At 39.9% G+C, this 26,278-nt stretch overlaps 1 protein-coding gene across 1 annotated transcript in view; it reads right to left on the bottom strand.

Moving 5' to 3' along the window:
* TTC4 (tetratricopeptide repeat domain 4) overlaps window positions 1-25,996 on the bottom strand; it is a 34,939-nt gene extending 8,943 nt beyond the window's left edge. Inside the window, exons 1-8 of the mRNA XM_007164396.3 lie at window positions 25,825-25,996; window positions 25,065-25,182; window positions 23,766-23,927; window positions 20,394-20,471; window positions 18,843-18,967; window positions 4,643-4,729; window positions 2,709-2,926; window positions 1,728-1,809 (exon numbers count right to left, since the gene is read on the bottom strand). Coding sequence (XP_007164458.2) covers window positions 1,728-1,809; window positions 2,709-2,926; window positions 4,643-4,729; window positions 18,843-18,967; window positions 20,394-20,471; window positions 23,766-23,927; window positions 25,065-25,182; window positions 25,825-25,935 — 981 coding nt within the window. The 5' untranslated portion in view covers window positions 25,936-25,996. The remainder of the gene's footprint in view (window positions 1-1,727; window positions 1,810-2,708; window positions 2,927-4,642; window positions 4,730-18,842; window positions 18,968-20,393; window positions 20,472-23,765; window positions 23,928-25,064; window positions 25,183-25,824) is intronic.
* Window positions 25,997-26,278: the final 282 nt, after the last annotated feature.

Raw genomic sequence — 26,278 nt, 5'->3', positions numbered from 1 at the left:
AGGAGAAAATATTTGCAAATGATGCAACTGACAAAGGGTTAATATCCAAAATATACAAACAGCTGATACGACTCAGTATCAAACCCAATCAAAAATAGGCAGAAGACCCAAATAGACATTTCTCCAAAGAAGACGTACAGATGGCCAACGGGGACATGAAAAGATGCTCAACATCGTTAAGTATTAAAGAAATGCAAATCAAAAACCACAATGAGGTATCACCACATATCAGTCAGAATGGCCATCATTAAAAAGTCTACAAATAATAAATGCTGGAAAGGGTGTGGAGAAAAGGGAACCCTTCTACACTGTTGGTGGGAATGTAAATTGGTGCAGCCACTATGGAAAACAGTATGGAGGTTCCTTAGAAAACTAAAAATAGAGTTACTATATGATCCAACAATCCCACTCCTGGGCATATGTTCAGAGAAAACTCTAACTCAAAAAGATACATGCACACCAATGTTCACAGCAGCACTATTTATAATAGCCAAGAATGGAAACAACCCAAGTGCCCATTAACAGATGACTGGCTTAAGAAGATGCGGTATATATACACAATGGAATATTACTCAGCCATTAAAAAGAATAAAATATTGCCTTTTGCAGCAACATGGATGGACCTAGAGAATAGTATACTTAATGAAGTAAGTCAGACAAAGACAAATATTGTATGATATCATTATGTGTGGAATCTAAAAATAATACCAATAAATCTACATACAAAATAGAAAAAGACTCACAGACACAGAAAACAATCTTATGGTTACCAAAGTGGGGGGGTGGGGAGGATAAATTAGGAGTATGGGATTAACAGATACAGACTACTACACATAAAATAGATAAGCAACAAAGATTTACTGTACAGCACAGGGAACTATATTCAATATCTTATAATAACCTATAACGGAAAAGAATCTGAAAAAATATAATTGAATCACTGCTGTACACCTGAAACTAACACAATACTGTAAATCAACTATACTTCAATTAAAAGAAATTTTTTTTTAATTGGTAGTGTGTGCCAAAAAAAACCAACAACATTACTGGGGGAAAATTTGTGAAAACTGATGGAGTGTGAGGATTAGCTGGCAAGAGTGTATCAAAGATAATTTCCTGATTTTGATGATTGATTGGAATCATGAAAGAAAATGTCCTTTTTGCAGGAAATAGACACTTAAGTATTCAGGAGTGATGGGGCATCAGTTGGCATCTTACTCTCAAATAGTTAGAAGACAAATTCTTTGTTCTGTAAAGTTGTGATTTTTTTTTTCAAGTTGCAACAATGGAATGTTATTCAGCCTTAAAAAAGAATAAGATTCTGACCCATGCTACACATGATGATTCTTAAAAGACATTACACCAAGTGAAATGAGCCACATACAAAAGGACAAATATTGTATGATTCCACTTATATGAGAGATAAATTCAGAGACAGAAAGTAGCAGGGTGGATGCTATGGGCTGAGGGGAAGGGAAAATAGGGAGTTACTGATTAATGGGCATGGAGTTTCAGTTTAGGATGATGAAAACGGAGACAGATGGTGGTGATGGTTGTACAACAACGTGAATGTACTTAACACTACTGAACTGTGCACTTAAAATGATAAATTTTATGTTTTTTATATTTTACCACAATTTTTTTTAAAAAGGCAGTGAAACCTCACTGCACCCCCTGTTCCTCCCCACCCCAATTCCCATAGAGGAACAAAATAAAACTTCTCTTACCTCTAAATTATCAGGGCAGTATTTTTGCTCTAAATCCCAAGAGGGCGTTTCACCAAACATCACCATTAGATGATCAATAAACCTAAGGCGATATAACATGTACTTTCTGGGTATCAATAACTCATAATCTGTTTTCCTACATCCCATGCCCTGGACACCAATTCACAGAGATATCAAGAACGTATAAATCATGAAATGCAGGCTTAATCCATTTTGACAGCAGTGCCCAAAATGTGTGTATCACTTGTCCTATTATGACATAGTAATTCTCTTTAAACTGACTCAGGATTAACAACATTCTTATATTCAGCCACATTCTAAGCATTAACCCTATGAAATCACATGTTAAAATTGCTAGTTATGGGGCTTCCCTGGTGGCGCAGTGGTTGAGAATCTGCCTGCCAATGCAGGGGACACGGGTTCGAGTCCCGGTCTGGGAAGATCCCACATGCCACGGAGCAACTGGGCCCGTGAGCCACAATTACTGAGCCTGCGCGTCTGGAGCCTGTGCTCCGCAACAAGAGAGGCCGCGACAGTGAGAGGCCCGCGCACCGCGATGAAGAGTGGTCCCCACTCGCCGCAACTGGAGAAAGCCCTCGCACAGAAACGAAGACTCAACACAGTCATAAATAAATAAATAAAAGAACGTGAATTTCTTAAAAAAAAAAAAAAAAAATGCTAGTTATATGTCTTCTAATAAATATACCCTTCAGTTCTATGCAGTTACTACCTCCAATGATTTCATCTCTCACGAGACAAGTACCAGAGCTTGACAAACACTGTACTGTGGTCTGTTACTGCAAAGCTACTTAGTAAAAGGAGAAATCAGCTATGGAATAGAGAGGTTATAGCAACCAGACTGTGTAAAACCCTCTAAAACTATTCTCTTCCCTCCTCAACCAAAAATCCACCTGTCCATCCTGCAGAGACAGCAGGGAACAGCATGCAAGCATAGCAGAGGGCTCCTGGGGAAGGAAGTACCTGGAGTCCTCGTGAAAAGCAGAGATGAAGTCCGACTGGGCATACTCTGGGTACAGAAAGAGCACAGGCCAGCTCAGTCTTCCCCCATCATCTACACTCAGCCTGGCTCCGTAGAGGTTCTCAGAAGTGAGCCCACTCAGGATGAGCTCACCGAGACCTTCTGAGGCTGAATCTTCATCCTCTCCAGCAGCTTCAGACACTAGCCTGATGTTCCTAGCCTGGGTTAAAAAAAGAAAACACACACCTTATGTGTGGAAGGATGCAAACTCATTTCACTAAAACAAGGAAACCATAACACTGCGAGCTCCCTGAGAGCCAGCTCTACACATCATTCGTCTTCATTATCCCTGAGACTTGTTTAACTCACCTTTACTGGGCATCTACCACGTGCTAGACTCTGTCACAGACATGAGCTAGACATGGTAATAAGTACAACATAAGGTAAGAAGTAAAGCTGTGGAACTGTAGACCATGAATAATTAATTCAGCCTGGGGGCTGGAGGGGACTGGGGGATGCTAGGCCTTGAACAATGACTTTGAAAAGCAGAAAAGTTGGGGGGTGGGGGGAGTGGGAAGGGCATTCTACCCCAAGTAACAGCCAAGGAACAGCATGTGCAAAGGTACAGAAAAGATGCAGAGAGTGGCATGTACGAACATGGCAAACGTTTCCATTTAGCTAGGACATGGGATAATAAAAATAATGCACACATTGACTTAATTTTGATTGTCTCATAGAAATAAGGATAAATCAAAGGTCTGAATAGTAGAGTCACCTCTTATGTATGTTGTGTGGAGGCTCCTAAGGCTAGCACACAAGGGGAAAATGACATGTAATCAAAATTACCTTGATGGTATCTCCTAAATCAGGGGTTGGCAAACTTTCCCTTAAAGGGTCGGATAAGAAATATTTTAGGTTTTGCGGGCCAAATGGTCTCTGTTGATATTACTCAACCCTGCCACTGTAGTGTGAAAACAGCCATTGGTAAGACATACACAAACAGGCAGGGCTGTAAGCCACTGGCTGCAGCTTGCTGACCCCTGCTTTAAACCACTAAAATGTAGTATATACGACTTTGTGTATATTACTCTTGAGATTAATTCTTAAGTACACTGAAGCCTGAGATGCAGAGTTAAAGGAGAGAACCAAAATAAGGTCTGTATGCAAATGTCTGGGCATTCCAATATTCTACATTTTAGAAAATGACCAAATCCCTCTGGAGTATTCCCTTCTGTTTAATCTGTTAATGTGTTAACAGATTCCTTGTTGTGCGGAGGGACTAGTGGAGTGCATCTTAGAACTGTGATGTTCTCAAAGTCAACAAGTAATTTAAATAGGCACATAATTTAACTCGGCAAAGAATGAAACCAAGAACCTACCCCACAATCTCATAGCCAGTATTACCTCCCCTGAGTAGCCAAGGCTCAAAGTGACTTGTGAAAGCAAGATCAGACTACATTCATTTAAAATGCAGTAAAGAGAGGGAAGGGGAGATAGAATTTTGTGTTGTTGTTATAGTTAGAAGAGCTACATCCTAAAAATTCACTTTCTCAGGATGCAGTATAACACAGGGGCTGACAGCAAGGACCTGGCTCTGACACATATTAGCTGTGTGAGGTTTCTTCATCTCCCTGAGACTATGTGCTCATCTAGCAAAAACAGGAGCAAGAAGACCTACGCCAGAAGGCTACTGTGAAGATTAGATAATGCTTAACCGAAAGCTACTAAATTCAGTATATGTTACCTGAAACCAACACATGCATACAAGTGAGAGAGCTGACTGAACTCAGAAGGTCTGACATGTCACACTGCTTCACCAAAAGCAGAAAGAAAATGTACAACTCATTCAGGTAAAGCATTCCCAGAAAGGTTCCCAGTAGGCTTCAGGATTAGTGGATTTCACAAGACCAGAAGGACCTAAAGTTTGAGAACTCACCACGATGGCCTGGAGTAAAGCCTCATTCTGATTCTGCTCCTTCTTTTCTTTCAACTTTGCTTTCCTTATATCCCTCTGTTCAGTTCGCTGAAAATGAAATTCAGATGCATCAGCTCTAGAGAACTTGCCTCCGCTTGTTACCCCAGTCTGATCCTAAATAGCTATCTCTGGTCTCTATTCAACCCAGGCTCCTGTATATCAAGGGATACCAGTGGCTGGATTCAGTTCAATAAACATTTAAGCCGCACATGTCTGGGTGCCAGGACCAGTGGCAGCAAAAATGTTAAAATCTGCCCAAGGAGCTCATAGTCCACTGAGGGGGACAGACACATAAAAAGGTCTACGTGTTAGCCTGGTAGTATGAACTGAGTGCTATGAAACACAGAGAAGGGAGTGACTGATTCTGCCCCATCGAGGAGGTGGGTTTAGACAGAAACCAGATGAAAGACAGAGGGCATTCTTGGTAGAGGGACTGACATCAGGGCCAATGAGGCATTTAAACCTCTCTGTTATGGCTGGGGTTTAGGAAAACACACTGGAAAAACCCAGGCCAAGAACTTATCAGAGGCTTTGCCTTTTGCACAATTACAGTCCATGCGAGAAAAATACCACCAGTCTACTTCATCTGGCAGAAATATAATTTAGATCTCCTTTTCCTGCTAATCTACCCAAAACCAGGTGATCGTACTCCTACCTACCCTCAGGATTGTGATTAATAGGGGCCAACTTTTTCTGTAAACGGCCAGACAGTAAATATTTTAGGCTTTGCAGACCATGTATGGTCTCTGTCGAATATTATCTGGCTTTGTTTGTTGCTTTGTTTGTCGTTTCTTACAGATATATGATACAAATATTATCTCCCATTCTGTGGGCTGTCTTTTCACTTTCTCAATGGTGTCTTTTGAAGAACTTTTTAACCTTTGATGAAGTCCAGTTTACCTATTTTTCCTTTTGTTGCTTATGCGTTGTGTCGTATCTAAGAAACCATTGCCTGACCCAAGGTCATGAAGATTTATGCTGATGTTTTCCTCTGAGAGTTTTACAGTTTTAGTTCTTTGAACCATTTCGAGGTAATCTGTGTGTGTGTGTGTGTGTGTGTGTATATATGAGGTAGGGTCCAAGTTCATTCTTTTGCACGTGGATATCCAGTTGTCCCAGAATCATTTGTTGAAAAGACTATTCCTTCCCCATTAAATGGTCTAGGTACCCTTGTCGCAAATCATCTGTATATAAATGTGAGGGTTTATTTCTGAGCTCTCAATTCTATTATATTGATCTGTATGTCTATCCTTACACCAGTACCACAATGTCTTTATTACTATAGCTTTATAGTAAGATTTGAAATTGGGAATTTTGAGTTCTCTAACTTCATTTTTGTTTTTCAGGATTGTTTTGGCTATTCTGGGTCCCTTGAATTTCCATGTGAATATTACAATCAGCTTATCAATATTCTTCAAATAAACTAATTGAAATTTTGATGAAGATTACATTGAATTTGTACACCAATTTAGGGAGTACTGTCATCTTAACAATATTAAGATCTGATCCATGAGGGACTTCCCTGGTGGTCCAGTGGTTAAGAATCCACCTTCCAATGCAGGGGTTTGATCCCTGGTCAGAGAACTAAGTTCCCACATGCCGTGGGGCAACTAAGCCCGCATGCTGCAACTACTGAGCACACAGGCCACAACTAGAGAGCCCATACGCCACAACTAGAGAGAAGTCCACGTGCCACAAGGAGCCCATGCACTGCAGCAGAGGATCCCTCATGCTGCAGTGACAATCCCAACAAAGATCCTGCGTGCTGCAACTAAGACCTAACGCAGCCAAAAATAAAATAATAAAATTTTTTTTTAAAAAAGATCTGATCCATGAATATGGGATGTCTTCCCATTTATTTAGGTTTAATTTCTTTCAACAATGCTTTGTATTTTCAAAGTATAAATTTTATGCTACTTTTGTTAAATTTATTCCTAAATATTTTATTCTTTTTGATGCTATTGTAAATGGAATTTTCTTAATTCCACATTTGGAATGTTCATTAAAAGTGTATAGAATACAGCTGATCGGTGTATTCTGACATATCCTACCAGCTTGGTGAACTAATTTACTAGTTCCAATAGTTTAGTGGATTCTTTAGGATTTTCTATATATAAGCTCATATCATTTACAAATAGAGTTTTACTTCTTCCTCTCCATCATTTTTGAAGGATAAGTTTGCTGGATATAGAATTCTTGGTTGACAGTCTTTTTCTTTCAGCACTTTTCATGTCATCCCACTGCCCTTTGGCTAACATGGTTTCTGATGAGAAATCAGCTATTAATTTTATTGAGGATCTCTTATATATGAAGAGTCACTTCTCTTTTGATGCTTTTAAGATTCTCTTGTCTTTGACTTTTAACAGTTTATGATGTGTCTGGATACAGATTTCTTTAAGTATATCCTACTTGGTGTTTGTTAAGCTTCTTGGGAGAGTAGCTTACTATTTTCCATCAAATCTGGGAAGTTTTCGGCTGTTACTTCTTCAAATATTCTTTTGCCCGTTTCTCTCTCTATCCTGGGACTCTCATTATGCCTATGATGATATGCTTGATGGCATCCCATAAGTCTCTCAGTCTCTCTTCATCTTTCTTTGTTCTTTTTTCTTTCTATTCCTCAGACTGAGTAATCACAATTGACCTATCTTCAAAGTTCTATTCTTGAACCCCTTAGTGAATTTCTCATTTCAGTTGTTAATTTTTCTTTAATGATATTCCCTATTTGGTGAGTGAGTGTTCCCATGTATTTTTTGAAGTTCTTTAGACATTGTTTCCTTTCGTTTTGTGGACAAAGAATGTCAACTGCCATTTCAGTAAACAAAAGATGTTGTAGTCATAAAGCCATCAGCCACTGTAGCCACCCCTGAGAGTGCACCCTGAGGGAATTCAGGATTGAAAAAAGAGAATACTGGCCCTAGATATTTATGGTGCAAATCAAAGGAATAATTTCAATGAGCCCAGACTCTTACATCTTCCCATACATAGAAAAGTGCTAAATTCTTTAACTTGAAATGTGTGTTTCTTTAATTAGCAGTAATCTTTTGATGTTCCACTACATGTGGAACAGTCCCTCAGAGCTATACGAGAGTCTGTATCCTGGCTTAAGTTCTCAGTAACTCTGCTGAATAAAACATAATTCTCAACTTCTAGATTGTGCATTTTTTTTTCAGTTGACAGTTTTGGTGACCACAAATGGACTCAGGGCAGACTTCTCTCCTTCACCTGACCTCTACAAGGAGCCAGAGTCTTGGTACCAGCAGAGGCTTCTTGTGCCTGTCTGCCTCAGAGTCCAAACAAATTTGGGTGAGTCTCTCTTGGTTCTCAGATCTCCCAGTTATTGGTTGTGAGTTTTATTCGTTTGTATATAACCAGTATCTGGCTCCCCATCTGAAAGATACTGGGGGAGCCCAGTTGAAAGATAACAGGAAAAAGTACATCCTGGTTGGAAGACGCTGTGAGTCGCTCAGTCAAGAGATACTGAGTGATCTGGACTGTGTGATTGGGTGAGAGGCTGGCTTAGTATCTTTTCTAAATGAGGGACATCAGAAAGCCAGCCTCCAACTAACACCCCAGCCAGGTTTATGTACATACAAAACTTGTACTTACTTAATTGGTAATTAAAGGAAATCTCACCCTGAAAATGGCCAAGATGAGGTTCTTTTATTGTGTTCGCAGTGAAGTTAGAGAAAGACAGCTTGATAAAACATCTTTGCAGAATTCTGACCTTAAAGAAACAAAAGCCCTTCTAGAGGGAACTTGCATTTCTCTCCCTGTGCCTTTGAGATGAAAACGTTCTACCTGATCTTCTTCAATGTGGTGGGTGGGTGGGTGGGTGTGTGTGTGTGTTTTAAGAGCCTGTTCTCTGCCATCTGGAGGGTACACATATGGTGTACATTTCACAACCAATCGAACAGACTGGGATTCTGAGCAGTCTTGTGTCTGACTGTGCCAATTCTCAGGGGCTTTTGTCATCTAACCTTAGTTGCGTCAGCCTGTACAACCACGGCCTTTACTTTCTTACGCTCTATTTGGGAGTACACTTTCTAGATCTTGTATAGGCAGCATCCTTCGCACTATCCTGTGGGGACGCCTCTTGCATCGTATTGGTTTGAGTCACTATTAGGATATATCTAGTTAATGGCCAGACAATGGATCTTTTAAATTGGAGAAAATTCTAAATTGGTATATTTTTTAGAGAGCTCTCATTATAAACAGCTATTTTATTGGTACCTATGATAAAGCCAAATTAGAAGGAGGAAAATATATATACCTAAAATGGTTAACCTAAGAACTCCTTAGTCTGTTTATTTAATTAACTTATTTAATTTTGGCCGCATGGCTTGCAGGATCTTACTTCACACCCGCGCCCTAGGCAGTGAAAGCGTGGAGTCCTAACCATTGGATCGCCAGGGAATTCCCAGAACTCCTTAGTTTAAAACAAACAAAAAAACAGTTTGGGAAGCTTTATTTGTGGTCTCTGCTTCCCCTCAATGGGTCTTACAGATGCCAATAAAAACATTAGGATAATTAATGTTAATTAGGTTAACAGGGAATTAAGAAAAAAACTGAAAGAAAGTCTAGAGACTTCTGCCCAACAAGGTGGAAATGTTAAAGGGTCTCATCCCAAATACATAAAGAAATCTTTAGATGGTTATTAAGAAATGGGATAAATAAAATGAACATTAATAGGATTAAAAAGGTTCTGATACAACACTACCTAAGGCTGGATGGGCCAAAGGGACCCTCTATTGGTCCCCAACATTAAAGGGCCCCAAACAAGTCTGCTCTATTTACCCCAGTTTAAAAACTATGTGTTATGTGTGTATGTGTGTGTGTGTGTGTGTGTGCATGCGTGTGTGTCTGTGTGTGTGTGTGTGTATATATATATATATATATATATATATATATATATATTTAAAAGGCTGGAAAAAAACTACACTGAGATAACTGACCAACAATTACTTGGGGCAACAGTTAGGCCAATTAATCAAGTTAAAAGATTGACAAAAAGGCCTGAGTGCCTTGGCTCAATCTCTCACTGGGGACCCCAGAGCCTTTTATACAAAAATAGATAAAATGGTTGAGGGATAAAAAGAAAAGAAAGCTTCTAGGACTGTTGTTAAGACCAAGGCTCGTCGACTGGATCCTGATGGAAACTAGTTAAAGGTATAAAAGATGACAGAATAGGGTTTCCCTGGTGGCAAAGTGCTTAAGAATCTGCCTGCCAATGCAGGGGACAAAGGTTTGAGCCCTGGTCTAGAAAGATTCCACATGCCGTGGAGCAACTAAGCCCATGCGCCACAACTACTGAGCCTGCGCCCAAGAGCCACAACTACTGAAGCCCGCATGCCTAGAGCCCGTGCTCTGCAACAAGAGAAGACACCGCAATCAGAAGCCAGCGCACCACAACGAATAGTCGTCCCCGCTCACCGCAACTAGAGAAAACCCGCACACAGCAACGAAGACCCAATGCAGGCAAAAATAATTAAATTAAATAAATTTTTTTAAAAAAGTTGACAGAATAGAGATGAAAGTTTATATAAATTGGTCTATTTAAATGGGCTTTATGTTAGACGGTTATATCCCTTTTGCCTAATTATATTGTAGGACAGACATTATGTCTCACTGGGGAATGCTTCTCCTGCCTGCTATTATAAGACAGCACATACAAATCTGCCCCTCAGACAATATTAAACATACTAAAAGAAACCAACAAGGTTACCTGAGCCCACACTATATGAAATAAAAGCTGGGAGTTAATATTCAGGGGCCAATAATAATAATAATAGAGATTTTTTTGCTCTGGGTTTACCCTATACACTCAGAAAGAGAGCCTTGGTTGAATGCCTTGTGCAAACTTTTGAAGGCGTGATAAATTGAACCCTAAAGTTCTAGAACATAGAACTCTTAATTTTCAGATAGTTGGAAATTTTCTCACTGATATAAAAATGCAAATTAAAGAAAATATAGTCGGGCAAATCAATCTTTTAATATCTTTTAGGCAGCAGACCAGTTCTTTAGAGAACTTAAAGCAACTGCCTCTGTGTTGCAAACCTCTACAAATCAGAAATGTAAATACAGCCCACAAAGACCTGAGACTGAGCCTAGTTAGCTCAATCAGGTAAAACCTGAAACCAAAGGAGACAAAAAGGCTCTTCTTTTAATATATATGCTAGGGTTTATTTATTTATTTATTTATTTATGGCTGTGTTGGGTCTTCGTTTCTGCGCGAGGGCCCTCCCTAGTTGCGGCAAGCGGGGGCTACTCCTCATTGCAGTGCACGGGCCTCTCACTATCGCGGCCTCTCTTGTTGCGGAGCACAGGATACAGACGCACAGGCTCAGTAATTGTGGCTCACGGGCCTAGTCGCTCCACGGCATGTGGGATCTTCCCAGACCAGGGCTCGAACCCATGTCCCCTGCATTGGCAGGCAGACTCTCAACCACTGCGCCACCAGGGAAGCCCCAAAAAGGCTCTTTTAAACTCAAGCTGCTGCAAAGGCTCCCTCACTCAAAATCTAACTTATAGCCTCCTTAAGGGATTTATCAAGGACAAATATAAACCTTAAGTCTTTTCCACAAACAGTATAAGCCTTAGTCATCTGAGCAAATAAATTTAACTTATTCCAACTGGTATTTATAAATTAGTAAGTTTATATTATAATACCTGATTCATAACTACATGTTAAAGCTATGAGATCTCTAGTTTTGTCTGTCTATATGTCTGTGTGTACATTATATATACAAGATGTCTCTACCTCTGGAAAATATTATCAAAATTAAGTTTATAAAAGAGGTCCATTTAACTGACTTAAAAGTAAGCACATACAAATTAAATTTTTCTAAATATAATGGGGAAACTGGCCAGAATGAGTTTCAGGTTCACATGACCTAGGAAATATCCAATATTAAATTGTATCTGTAATAGAGCTAGCTTAAGCTTGTTGGTTTAATCAATATAGACATACCTTACTTTTATTGTACCTAGGTTAACTAAGTTCATGTTATTTGTTGCAGAGTTCATCAGCAAGAAAAATTAACTTGGTATTATTGTTGACTGAAAAAAATGCACAATCTAAAAGTTGAGAATTATGTTTTATTTGGAGGACTTGCTGAGGACTTAAGCCTGGGAGGCAGCCTCTTAAGTCCTTGCTGAGGACTTAAGCCTGGGAGGCAGACAGCTCTAGGAACTGCTTTGAAGAGGTAAGGGAGGAGCCAGGATATATAGTTTCTACATAAAACCAGGTAGTCGGAATATCGAAAGATTACTGTTAAATAAAAACAGACATCTCAAGTTAATGAATTTAACACTTTTCTATGTATGGGAAGATGCAAGAGTCTGGGCTCACTGAAATCATTCCTTTGATATATATGTTATATCTTAACTATCTAGGGCCAGTATCCTGTTTTTTCCTCCATCCTGAATCCCCTCAGGGTGCACAGTCAGGGGCAGCTGCAGTGGCTGATGGCTTGATGGCTGCAACATCCTCTGTTTACTGATAATAGCAGGTGACATTCTTTATCCGCAGTACGATGATATCTTCATAAGTTATAAAATAAAGGTAAATGAGACAAGAGTTTACAGGTGAACTCTAAGGAATATGTCTATCTAAACTAGTTTCTCCTGATTTTTGGTAACTTGAGTTTTGCTAAGTTAAATTACATGATGAGAATTCATTGAATATCCAAGTCATTTCAAATAAAATACTGGAACTAATTGCTAAACAGGTCTAAATTTACCTACTTTTGTCTCCTTACAAGAGGGAAACTAAAGATGTTTGGGTTTATTAGACACATGTCTTGTACCACATTGAGGAAAGAAATTATGCTATGAGAAGATATATGTTTCCAGAGGTTCTAGAATATTCCTAAATTTGCCAATCAGGAAATGCTAGTATGACAAACAGTTCACAATTACTTGCTGCTTGTCAATTTTTGCTAGAGATTAAGATTTTTAAAGGTTAAAACTGTAATATGTAATTAAAGCCACTAAAAACAATAAGGGAAATGTTTCAGTATGCAAGTAAAGTACAATGTGTGTTTTCAGCAAAAGAAGGTATGAGGAATGGAAATACATGTTAAGGGGAACAAGTGATTTTGTCCTAGAGCTGGTTGTTTCTAGATGGAAAAATAAGGAACTAATATGGATACAGAAAGTTGTGGAAGGTTTGTAGAAAGGGAGCCCTGAAAAAGGAGTTTTGCACATGGTCAGGCTGGGATTAAATTAATGAGGTAAATGGATTTTGTTATTAAAAGTACGTTGGTGCAGGACTAGATTTGGTTCCTCTCTCTATAAAGAGAAAAAAATTTTCTTGGAATACTGTTTTTGATAACAGAAAATATGGGTTTCCTTGCCTTTAGGTGATGTGTATTTGCTTTTGAAATCTTTTATTATTATTTTTTTAAATTTTTGTCTGCATTGGGTCTTCGTTGCTGCACACAGGCTTTCTCTAGTTGCGGCAAGCAGGGCTACTCTTGGTTGTGGTGCGCGGGCTTCTCACCGTGATGGCTTCTCTTGTTGTGGAGCACAGGCTCTAGGTGCACGGGCTTCATTAGTTGCAGCACATGGGCTCAGCAGTTGCGGCACATGGGCCCTAGAGCAAGTGGGCTTCAGTAGTTGCAGCATGTGGGCTCTAGGGCACGCAGGCTTCGGTAGCTGTGGCACTCAGTCTCAGTAGTTGTGGCTTATGGGCTTAGTTGCTCCGCGGTATGTGGGATCTTCCTGGACCAGGGATCGAACCCGTGTCCCGTACATTGGCAGGCAGATTCTTAACCACTGCACCACCAGGGAAGTCCCTGTTTTTGAAATCTTTTGTTACTTTGGTTAAGTGAATAAGTATTGTTTCACAATGACCTATGATCCTATTTGACCAAGTCAAACCTTTTGAAACCTTTTTGATATTCTTGACACACTTCCCAAATATCAAATTCTAACTGAAGTTCTTTTGACCTCTAGCTAACTCTGGGAAGCTTCAAAGGAACGCTGAGGCATCTCAGAGGAATATTAAACTAATTAGGTTTATTTGGTATGTTAAATTACTTAAAAAACATTGTCAAGTGATTGGAGATAAACCTTCTTAGATTATGCTGTGTCGGTAAATGTTAATATAGATATTCCAAATTTTATATGGAATTCCTAAAAATCTGATTATGTCCTGGTATGTTATCAGTCATAATTCTAATTATTATCTTAAAATGTTGTATGTCACAGAAATAACCAAGTTTCTTGTCAATTACATTGTAATCAGATCTTTAACCATGCCATTTTAAGTCTTTTGTCATTTAAGACAATCATTGTTCTACTTTGATGCTTTTATAAAATGAAAACCTTCAAGAAGATTCACAAGAAGGACTTTGAAAAATATTAATTTCTGATAACTTTTAGATCATACCACTGAAATGGGTAAGAAATTCCAAAAGGGGCTTCCCTAGTAGCACAGTGGTTAAGAATCTGCCTGCCGGGCTTCCCTGGTGGTGCAGTGGTTGAGAGTCCGCCTGCCAATGCAGGGGACACGGGTTCGAGCCCTGGTCTGGGAAGATCCCACATGCCGCGGAGCAACTGGGCCCGTGAGCCACAACTACTGAGCCTGCGCGTCTGGAGCCTGTGCTCTGCAACGGGAGAGGCCGCGATGGTGAGAGGCCTGCGCACCGCGATGAAGAGTGGCCCCCGCTTGCCACAACTAGAGAAAGCCCTCTCACAGAAACGAAGACCCAACACAGCAAAAATAAATAAATAAATTAAAAAAAAAAAAAAAAAAAGAATCTGCCTGCCAAGGCAGGGGACACGGGTTCGAGCCCTGGTCTGGGAAGATCCCACATGCTGCGGAGCCACTAAGCCCACAGCTACTGAGCCTGCACTCTAGAGCCCGTGAGCCATAACTATTGAAGCCCGCGCATCTAAAGCCCATGCTCCACAACAAGAGAAGCCACCACAATGAGAAGCCCACGCACCACAGCGAAGAGTAGCCCCCGCTCAATGAAGCTAGAGAAAGCCTGTGCGCAGCAACGAAGACCCAATACAGCCAAAAATAAATAAAATAAAATAAATACATTTATTTAAAAAAAAAATTACAAAACTCTAATGGAAAACCCAATGCCTCCATCTAGATCAACAGGACTTAATTACATGGGACTGAATGAACTGATAAATATGATTTATAATTTTATGACTTTTTCTGAAATACACTGGCTTTTAATCTTGGCTTTCCAGAAAAGCTTTCCTCTTATGGCAACCATGACCTACAACAAGTTGAGAAAGTATACCTTTGCAAACAAAGATGAAACATTTTTTTCTCTCTACCTGATCCCTCCTGCATTTGGCTTCTCCAGCTGGCTCCCCTGTGGACCTGATGGCTTACTGCGACAATATTGCAACTAGCTATACTAACCATTATTTTAACTTGTTCTTTCTTGTTGTTTTCAAATTATTTATTTATACCCTGTGCCTCTCTTTGCTGCACTACAACTTTACTAATTTACTAGCTATATTACTTATATCCTGTCTGTTTTATAAGATTGTTGTCTCTTGCATTACCCAATGTATAACCAGGCCTCCAACAAAATTAATGATGGTTAAACATCTTGAGGCAGTTGATCATATATACAACTCTACACAGAATAATTGTAATAGTGCAACTCTAGATATGGGAAGAAGCAACAAGGGAAAACATTTCCTGGGTAACAGACTAGTAAGACAGGCGATCCAGAGAATTTAAGATTATCAACAGGACCTGATCCAAAATTAGCACATTGAGTAGCCTACCAACAGACTCTTTGCCTGATCTAGGAATGAGCCTTCCTAGCACAGTGGGAAAAAATTGGTCATGAAATGCCTCCCAAACATTGGTCGAATTTATGATCAAGCGGAGGCACTGTGGACAAAGAATGTAACCTGCCATTTCAGTAAACAAAGAATTTTGTGGCCATCAAGCCATCAGCCACTGCAGCCACCCTGACGGTGCATCCTAAGGGATGCTCAGCATGGAAAAAAACAGAATACTGGTCCTATAGTTAACGTGTATATCAAAGGAATAATTTCAATAAGCCCATCTTCCCATATAGAAAAGCACTAAATTCATTAACTTGAAATGTCTGTTTCTTTAATTAGCAGTAGTCTTTTGATGTTCGATCACATGGGTTTATTTTTTTTCCAAAAACTCCTGTATCTTTGCTTCTCCCCTACCTGTTCAGAACAGTCCTTCAGAGCTCTCTGAGAGGTTGTATCCCAGGCTTAAGTCCTCAGTAAGTCTGCTGAATAAAACTTAATTCTCAACTTCTAGGTTGTGCATTTTTTTTCAGGCAACAATTCTTAGAACATATTTTAAATAGCTGGTTGAAAGTTTTTTATCTTTTAAGTCTCATGTCTGGGCTTCCTCAGGGACAGTTTCTGTTGATTTCTTTTCCTGGATATGGACCACACTTTGATCCTTTGCATGTCTTGTAATTTTTTGTTGAAAACTGGACATTTAAAATAATATAATGTGGCAACTCTGGAAATCATATTCTCTCTCTCCCCTCCCCAGTGTTTGTTGTTGCTGTCGCTATTGTTTGTTTAGTGACTTTTCTGAACTAATTCTGTAAAGCCTGTATTCTCTGTTATATGTGACTACTAAAGTCTCCAGTTAGCTTAGTGGTGAGATAATGACTGGACATATTTCCCTAAACGCCTGAAGCCAAAAAGTCTCCCAGTCTTTGCCAAGGGGCTCTGCAGGCATGTCTGGACAAGGCTTCAACAATTACCCCAGCAGTTAACAATTCAGCCTTAGCCTTCAGTTCCTGCTGGCACAAAGCTTCCAAATCAGCCAGAGGTGAGAGCTTAGGACATTCTTAGATCTTTCCTGAGCACATGCATAGGAAGAGCACATATGTGACCTTCTAGATTCCCAGGAATATGTTGGAGCTTTTCAAAGCCCCGACAGAATCTCATTCCCCAGCTTTTCCTTTTAAGTTTTCTGGTAAGCCTATTATTTGCCTCTGGAGTTTTCCACTGCCTCAGGCAGATGCAATCTTAAATAACTGCCTCAAATTGTTTTTAACAAATGCCTCCTACACCAACACTCTGTGAAAAAGCTTTTCCTACTGGGATAGCTTCAAGATGTGTCAAATAAAAACAACTTGTAAGTGGGATCTTCTAGATGGTCAAATAATGACAATCCTCTGGGAATGGGGCTTTGCAGGAGCTCTAATCCTGTTCTGCCTCCTCTGGTGGCTGCCAGGCTGCTCATCTTCACCATGATTGTGGGCTGTTGGCTTTTAAGGCTACTATGGAACTAGGGAGGGAGGAGATGGGGATAGGGCAAGTTAAAAATGCCACAAAGCTTGCTGTTCTTATGGAGGTTCAGCCATTTTTCCTGAACAAACACTACCCAGATTGCTGCAAGCCTTCCGTTCATTTCAGAGTTATGAAAAAGTTGACTGACCATTTTTGTCCATTTTCCATTGACTTTATGGAGAAAATTTTTCCAGGTCTTTAGTTGGCTATTTTTGCTGACATCACTTCTCTTTACTGATTTATCTACTTAAGTCTATCAGTTACTCTGAGAGAGGGATGTTGACATTTCTACCTATTTATACATTTGTCTCTTCCTTCTTTGAGTTGTCAATTTTTGCTTCATACATTTTGAAGTTCTATTATTAGGTACATACACATTTAGAATTGTTAAATATGCTTGATAAACTGACCCTTTCATCATTAAAAAAAAAATGCCTTGCTTTATCTCTGGTAACAATCATTGCCTTGAAGTCTATTTTGTCTGATCTTAACATAACCATATGGGTCTATTGCTCACATATACCAAGCACATGGGAATCCAGAATCAATTTATACTCAGATAAAAGGGTATAATCCTGATACTCTGCAAGCAATGTCACCTATACCAAATGTCAGGCTTTTGGGCCCTGAAATCTCCCTTTAATTATGCTGCAGGACCTAAAAGCTTTCATTTAGGTCGAACAAGGGTTTTTCTGCAGATAAGCTCGGCGATGGCCTTCCACATTAGCCCTCTAGATCTTCTCTCTTGTGTATACCACTTTTAGAAATTCTGGCCCACACCTAGTTGCCTAGGCTCAGGATTCTGTTATTGAGCCATGTGGGTCCACACATATCTACTTTTGTAGATATGACCAAAATGACCTCTGACTAAAACTTATCCCTGTTCAAGGCCAGCTCTAGGCTCCCTTGGCACTGAAAATTCCCATTCCATAGTATAAGCAGTGAACCTAGACCAGGAATCAAGAGAACTCAAGTCTGGATTTGTACTGGACAGACTTGTGAGGAAATAATGCACAGGACTAAGAATGTGGACTCTGGAGCCAAACAGCCTGACTTTGAAGCCCAGCTTCACCAGTTGTGTGACTTGGGCAACTTCCTGATCTCTCTGCTTTAGCTACCTCACTAGTGGAAGGTGAATTAGAATAGTGCCTCTCTTATAGGACTGTGTGTGGTTCAGATGGATTCATATAAGTAAAAATTTTTAAACAGCACTTGGAACATACATACAGTAAGTGCTATCTAAATGTTGGATTTTTTTTGGTAGTGTTGGCAGTCTGTTATTACTGTTAATTTTATCATCACTGTTGCTGTTATGTGCCAGAAATGTAGCATTTCATGAGCAAGTTATAGGTGTCTTAATGCTGGTAGTTACACAGTATTACAGAAGCTTAAGATTTTGCTTAAATGTTTAACTGTCCTTTCCCCTCCTCTCTTTCAATAGCTATAGTCAGTGTGCAGACTAGACTATGGCACTAATCTATTTATTCAAATCATAATAGTCATAAATTTATCAAGTACTATGTATTCTTCCTTGCCTCTATCACATTATAATTATTTATTTACTTGCTTGTTTACTTATCTGTATCCTCCAGAGTGCCAAGGGTAAGGACTGATTTGGGGTTTTGTTTGTTGTTGTTGTTGTTGTTGTTGTTTTGGCTGGCTGTTGTTGTTTTGGCTGATCCCACACATGGCTTGCAGGATCTTAGTTCCTGACCAGGGATTGTACCTGGGCCCTCGGTGCCGAGTCCTAACCACTGGACTGCCAGGGAATTCCCTGGGTTTTGTTTTAAAGAAGAAAAAGTTTACTATGACCCAAGATTCAATCTGGGAAATGCTAATTAATTAATTAATGCTAATTAACAAATGCCAATTGGCTGATTTTGCCACCAACCTTCAACTTGTCTGCTTTAGCCCTCATTTCCAGAAGCTTCTTCTCTGTGGCATCTATCTGCAGCCCCTCATCGCACCAGTTCACAGCCTCGACATAGTTTTTCAGTTCCAGATGGCATAAGGCACCTGTAGAACCCAGCACCCTTAGTATCTGTGGACAACAGGCATGGGAAAAGCCATCCTTGAACGGGACCCCCAACCTTAACCAGCCACCAGCCAGCACCCTGAAGGGAAAATGGATGATAAAGACCCTTGTAGTACATTCCCCAGACAAGGAAGACTATTTCTTGTATCTTAGATCAGAAAGATTTCTAGGGCCCATTCAGCTCAAAACTCCTGTAAGCCTTTCTGGTATCAAGGACTCCTAAAGTAGGGAAGGCTACAGCTTACTGGCAAAGAACACAGTCTTTGGAATCAGACAGAGCTGGACTGGAAATCTGGCTGTCATTTACCAACTGAACATCAAAGGACTGAGCATCCCTGAGCTTCACGTTCCTCATCTATAAATGAGAAGAATAAAGCTCACCTCAGATGACTTTCTTTAACTGGAGAGAGAAAGCAGAATTTGTCTCAGTCATTCACAAAAGCAATGGCAAGACCAAAGACATTAGGTCTCTCCTAAAATTGTTCTTGATGGCTACCAGTTTAAGCTGCCTCTCCTTTAATGTTTTTTCTCCAGTTAGCCTTTGGGCTTTCCACAGAATTTAAAAATATCAGAACTGTAAGGGCTTAAATGTTAATAGAATCCAACCTCATCTTCTAGAGATGGGCATACTGATATTCAGAGTGGGTGTCTCGCCAAGGTCACATGGTAAGGTAAAAGTGACAATTCAAAGTACAGACTTCCAGCCTGTGGCAAATTCCACAGGACCATACTCAATTTACTTGCCCATCTTTGTTTAGTACCTCCTTTCCCTACAGCTGAAGGACCTAGATCTACTTAAACCCCCTAACCATGATTACTTAAGCAATAACTTTGATAAAGCATTTTAAGTTGGTCAATGAGGATACAGAGATTAATATGTAATGAATAAATTAAAGTTTACAAATCACCTTTGAGCTTCTCAAAAAAAAGGTGAAGTATAAAAGTAATAAAAGCACTATTATTACACATAAAGGTCAGACTACAAGAGAAAAAATAATCTGGGAACATCTCAGCATTAGAGTTAGCAGCAAAAGTCCCATAACTTGTCTTTTAACTAACATTAACATGGCATTTGAAGATCTTGCCTTTCAATCAGCTAATGTGGAAAAAAAATTAGAATGTGGCTTTTAGAACTGCTTTATTTTAATTAATTTTATTCTTTATTAATTTAAAATGAGGAGTTTCAATTTCTCTACAAATTCTTAAAACAGAGGGTTGGATTATTCTCTGGGGAATTCTTTTAAAAATGGCATGTTGCTGTTGACAAGGACTTAATATCAAGATGGCAAAAATAAGGTGACTTCATTAGTATCTTAGCACCTTCATATCAAAGCTTAAAATACTTCTGGTGCAGTGCATGCCAGCTTTTCCGTGATGACAATCATATTGCAGCTCTACAAGACTTACCTCTTACTATTGCTTTCAGGTGGCACGGTTTTAGCTTTCTGGCAGCTGTCACATCATTGAGAGCAGAACGAAAATTGCCTAACAAAACACCATTTAGTAAAAGAGAAAACATGTTTTGAGATCAGATTACTTCCAAAATTTTGTGTGTAGAAACAAAAACACTCTTGGACAATCTTGGAGAAATAAAAATCAGAGCAACTGTTTATATTGGGTTGGCCAAAAGGTTCGTTTGGGTTTTTCCGTAACACCTTACAGAAAAACCTGAACGAACTTTTTGGCCAACCCAATAGAAAAGAAAAATAGTTGTGCTCATCAAGCACCTTAGAAATGTTTACAGCATCAGGCAACCCACCGAACAACTATAAATGGCTAGTAAGCATATGGAGAGATACTCAACAACACTAATGATTAGAGAAATTAAAATTAACATGAAATTGGTAAAAACTAAAAACAGATAATATCCAATATTGGTGAAGATATGGAAAAAGGACACTCTAAGAGTAAATTAGAGAGCAAATTGGCATGCACTTTGTACATACACTTTGACCCAACAATACTCTTCTAAGAACTGATCCTTAAAAATGCTTGCAAAACAATAAAGATGTTAAAAAAAAAAATGCTCGCAAAAAAACAAAACAAAAAAAATGCTTGCAAAAACGTACAAGGATAAGTGTAAAAGCATGTTAACTGCTGCATTACTTTTAATTATGAAAAGCTGGAGATAACCTAAATATCCTCAATTTAGTAATGATGAAATAAACTATGGTAAATCCATACTACTAAATACTGTACAGCTATTAAAAAGAGTAAGACAGTTCTGCGTGTAAAAGCATGATAGGATGTCTGTGCTATATTATTTTAAGTGGTGGCTCAATGTGTATAGAAGCCCATCTTTATAAAACAAACCAATCTAAATATACAGACACAGGTACACACACATATATATTTATTTGTAAATGCATTTTAAAAAGGTGTGCAATCATACACACTGGTTATCCAAACTAGGAGGCATGAGATAGACTTTCACTTTCTAGTTAATACTGTAAGTATTACTTAACAGCTTGGTATTTACCTATTAATTTCTCTTCTAAAACTCTAGCCCGGGGGTCAGCAAAATTTTTCTCTAAAGGGCCATATAGTAAATATTTCAGACTTTACAGGCTACATATGGCCTGTTATACATTCTTCGTTTTACAATCCTTTAAAAATGTAAAAAACATTTTTAGCTCACAGGAGGTCAGGGATCCAGATGTGGCCTGTGAGTCACAGTTTGCCAAATCCTAAAGAATAATCAGAATTATTGGAAAAACTTTATCACTAACTTTGTTCATTTTTGCATTACTTAAAAAAACCTAAAAGCAGCTATATACTCAACAACAGCAGAATAGTAAAGCAAATAGTGTAAACACTGGTATGTCCATATGATGCAACTTTATGTAGCTATTAAAATAGTATTCACAAATAATTTAACGACAGGTGAAACTGTTTGTTATAAAATTAAGTGAAAAGAACTGAATACAAAATTGGAAGAACAGCATGATCCTAACTATGGAAAAAAATACATATAAGAGAAATCCAAAAACTTCTGGTTAAAGGCAGTAGACTGAACACACGCAGTTCAACCCCTACCACTTCCCCTCTGCCACAAAAAAGCCATAAATCCACAGAGACAACAAGAATGAGAACAACGGAGAACACATTTTAAAGCTGGAGAACAAAGAGACACAGGTTAAATGCCTAATTAGGCTTGAGAAAACTGACTTCTAAGCCAGCAGAGGGAAAACTCAAAGCTACCAAGCTATACTGTAGAACCTACAAAGTACTCAGGACTAAAGAATCAACAGCACCAGGTACCTCCGGAAGCGTGGGTAAAGGGGTCTTCCATTTACTGTATTCTGAATAAAACTTGATTCCACATCCTAACGCTAGCACTGTGTACCCTTAGACAATTCATTTTACTACATTTATTACTACATTTTACTACAGTTTCTTACTCTGCTAACTAGGGATAAAGCTGTTAACCTCATTTATCTTACATAGCTGCTATGAGATCAAGAGGGATAAAAAAATGTGAAAGTGCTCTGTAAGCCATACCAGTGACATCATTTAAGGACTGTCTCTGAGTATTACGCATTTGCTCCTCTGGTATCACATTACATGTGGTTTTTTTCTTTCAAGGTGTTTTTGGTCTTATTAGCCCTATACATGACATTCTTTAGTTCCCCAAGGAAAGGAACTATGTAGCTCTTATTCACAGTGCAGTGCCTAGCACACAGTAAATGCTTTCTATTTACTGACTGAATAGGTAAATGAATTAAACTCCTTTAGGGAAAGGTCAGGTCTTACTCACTTCTATGATGCCAGTGCCTAGCACGGAACAAGAACTCAGTTTGCTGAATGAAGAAAACGTATTCCTCCAGAAGTTAGAAGAGTGGGTTTCTAGTCAAGGTTCTGGCACTAACCAAAGGGGTCCCTCTCTGGGCCTATGTAAAATGAGGGGGCTGGTTGGCTCAAATAATCTCTAAAGTTCTAAAGGAGAAAACAGCTGGAGTGGCCTATGATTAGAAAGAAACTCTGCTCCAATGGTGACGAGTCCCAACAGACTTATCCCAGCTAGACTGCAAGGCTTATTGTCTACCAGCCCCTCAGAAAAGGCTGAGGTCATTCCCAGGTCCTCTCTAAAACTCTGTGATAAGAAACATGGGTCTAATAAGACCAAGACTATAGTCACCAACAATAATGCCACCCAAATAATTAATCAGTGTTTCCCAAAGTCATGTCTGCAGAACAGTCCTGCATGTTAATAAGTGTTACTTGAAAAGGGGGCTTATAAAACCTGAGAATCACAGGGTAAGGTTCTTTGCTGTAGGTTTTCTCAGCATTAACATACTAATGTGCACTGCAAATCTCCCATGAAGAAGCAGCACTGTCCAAAGAATGTTTTACTTCAAAGGTCCCACAGAATACTCTGAGAAATTCTCCCTTGTATTAACACAGTTTTTCTCTCACACAAAGAACTCTATTGCCTTAATTCTTCTAGCATCCTTGAGAAGAGGCCAGAAAAAAACTTTTTTTTTGAGAGAGAGAGTAGAAGCATTTGGGCTCAAAAATTCCAGATCATACCAACTCATGTGTTAAGGTATTTGATGTTACTCATTTGGTTCAGACAGTAAGAATTATACAACTTACCTGGTTTCCCTTTTCACCAAGTCTATCTAGAAAAGCAGAGTTCAGTTAGAGTAAGCTATCCTAGGCTTCTGGGATAAGCAGCTCCTCTTCCTCCAACACTCTCAAACCCTCCACTAGCCACCATATAGTTGTTTTTATCATAAGTTAATTTTTTAGAAAGTACTAAATAATGGAATAAATTACCCAGATAGTACTGTGCTGCTGCCCGGTTGGAATAAAGAATAGCATTCAAATCAGGGTCTGCACATTTCTTCTTTAATCCTTCAGTGTACGAAATCACAGCTTTCTTATACTCTTTTTCTTTAAAGTAATCATTGCCCTCGTCTTTAAAGGTCCTGGCCTGTTCTGCAAAAAAGAGAAAAAATGATCACTATTTCCTATTTTTTAAAGGGCTCATTAAAAATAATTCTAAATCATGCAATAATGTAATATATGACAAACAAAAACAAGAAACCAATAGGGAAAGAAAACTCAAAAATGAATGCTATAAAACTGGGTATCACCATGGAGAAATAAAGTCACACATACTTAACTACAATCAATTCCAAATACCTTACAAGGTAGATTATTAAGTGCTTACAAAAAAAAAAAAAGCATAAAGGAAAAAAGTATACTTATCCTAGCTCTTGAAGAGAGAACTCTTTTTTTCAAATATTATTTTGCTTTTTTCTTATTTATTTATTTATGGCTGCGTTGGGTCTTCGTTGCTGCACGCGGGCTTTCTCTAGTTGCAGTGAGCGGGAGCTACTCTTCATTGCAGTGCGGGGGCTTCTCATTGCGGTGGCTTCTCTTGTTGCGGAGCACGGGCTCTAGACGCACAGGCTTCAGTACTTGTAGCACATGGGCTCAGCAGTTGTGGCTCGTGGGCTCTAGAGCGCAGGCTCAGTAGTTGTGGCACACGGGCTTAGTTGCTCTACGGCATGTGGGATCTTCCCCAATCAGGGCTCAAACCCATGTCCCCTGCATTGGCAGGCGGATTCTTAACCACTATGCCACCAGGGAAGCCTGAGAGGACTTTTTTTTTAAGTACAGAAGAAATGGGGGGAAATTACACTTCTGTTTTTGCACATGTTGTTTGAGTCCCTGAAATGCAAATTACCCTCCTCAACTTAGCAAAAGCCTACAAAATTGTTACAATTCAGTTCAAATTTCCCACCCAGTGAAAGCCCACTCCTACCTCCCCCACCTTTAGTATTCCAACAGCACCTATAGTTACACATTGGCACTTATGACACAGGTTTATCCTGATTCTTTAGGGCAGTTTGGCTATCCACTGGAATGTAACCTTTGAGGGCAGTCTCATTCATTCCTGTATCCCCAATGCCTAGCATTTAGTAGGTATCCAAAGAAGTATATTTGGAATAAATAGTGACAAGTTAGCTGGGGCTAACTACTTCTTGTTATCCATCAAAAGCTTTCTGGCTCACACTTTATCTCAATTCAATGGAAGAGTAAAACAAATGTTAGAGTCATTGAAGATACCTTCTGGAGATCGCTCTTCATCAAAAATAATTGACTGGAGGCAAGCCAAGTCAGGATTCTCCTGGGGATCAATTTCTGATGGTGCTTTCTTCATAAATAGGGGGATCTTTTCAAATTCCTGGAGGTTGTTAAGAGAAGAATGAACTACATGAATAGGATTCTCTACTGGGTACATTCAATTCCATGTCTCTACATCAAAGTTTTCTTACTCATCATAATTTGCAAATCGTCATGATTGCCTTTCTCTCTCCCTATCCAGGCCCCAGTTTCCCATCTGTAAAACAGAGTGTAGAATAATCCCTAAAGATCCTTCAGTTCTCACATTCTTATAAGAGTGGTAGTAATCACCGACAGTTGAGCGCTCGTATGTTCCTGGCACTTTACCCACCCTCTCACTTCAGCTTCGCCACAATCCCACGAAATTGGTGTTACAGTTAGAGAAATTTTACAAATGAGGGGACGGGCTCAGATAGGTGAAATAACTGACCCAGTATTACAGCCAGTAAGTGGTGGAGTCACAGGTTTGACTCCGAAACCTGGACACCTAAACGTACTGGCAGCTTAAGAAGACCCTCAAAACTTCGGGGCTGATTTTTAACACTCAAGTAGAAACCACCTTTCCGCTGACAGCGGCAGGGCTCGGAGGTGAGGGAGGCGCCTCGGCGCCATGGAGGCCCCAGGAGTTCGGACGACGCGCGCGCACACACACACACACACACACACACACACACACACTTGCGGAGACCCCGGGGCCGCCCACCTCCTCCCACTGGTCCTCGTGGAACCCGCCGCGGTAAGGCTGGCTCTGGAACTTTTCCAGGAACGAGTCCATGGCGTCATCAGAGGCCGCATCCGACTCCGGCCGCTCCATGTCAGCTCCCTGGCTCTCCTGCCACGGTCCAGGCGCCGAGAATCGCTCGACAACTTCCGGCGGCGTGGGTGCCGTTCCCTCAATCTTCCGGGCTGCGCCGGCCCTTGTGCCTCCGGTTCCGCCTTTCTGGGGGCGTGGCCGACCCGACTCCACTCCTCCCCTGGGAAGCCCCGGCCCAGCCGCGCCCTCCCGAGTACTTTTGGGGTCGTGGATAAGCCCAGGGCCCCACGATACCCCACTATCACTTCATTCATTCATTTATTCAACCATTCAGTCAACACATACTTCCTAAGCTCCTTCCGTGTTCCAGGCCTGTTCTAGTCGCTGGGTATACAGCGCTAGG

The sequence above is a fragment of the Balaenoptera acutorostrata genome, chromosome 1, assembly GCF_949987535.1.
Source record: "Balaenoptera acutorostrata chromosome 1, mBalAcu1.1, whole genome shotgun sequence".
Taxonomy (NCBI): Eukaryota; Metazoa; Chordata; class Mammalia; order Artiodactyla; family Balaenopteridae; genus Balaenoptera; species Balaenoptera acutorostrata.
Note: the sequence above shows the minus strand (reverse complement) of the source record. Positions and strands in the feature narration are given on the sequence as shown.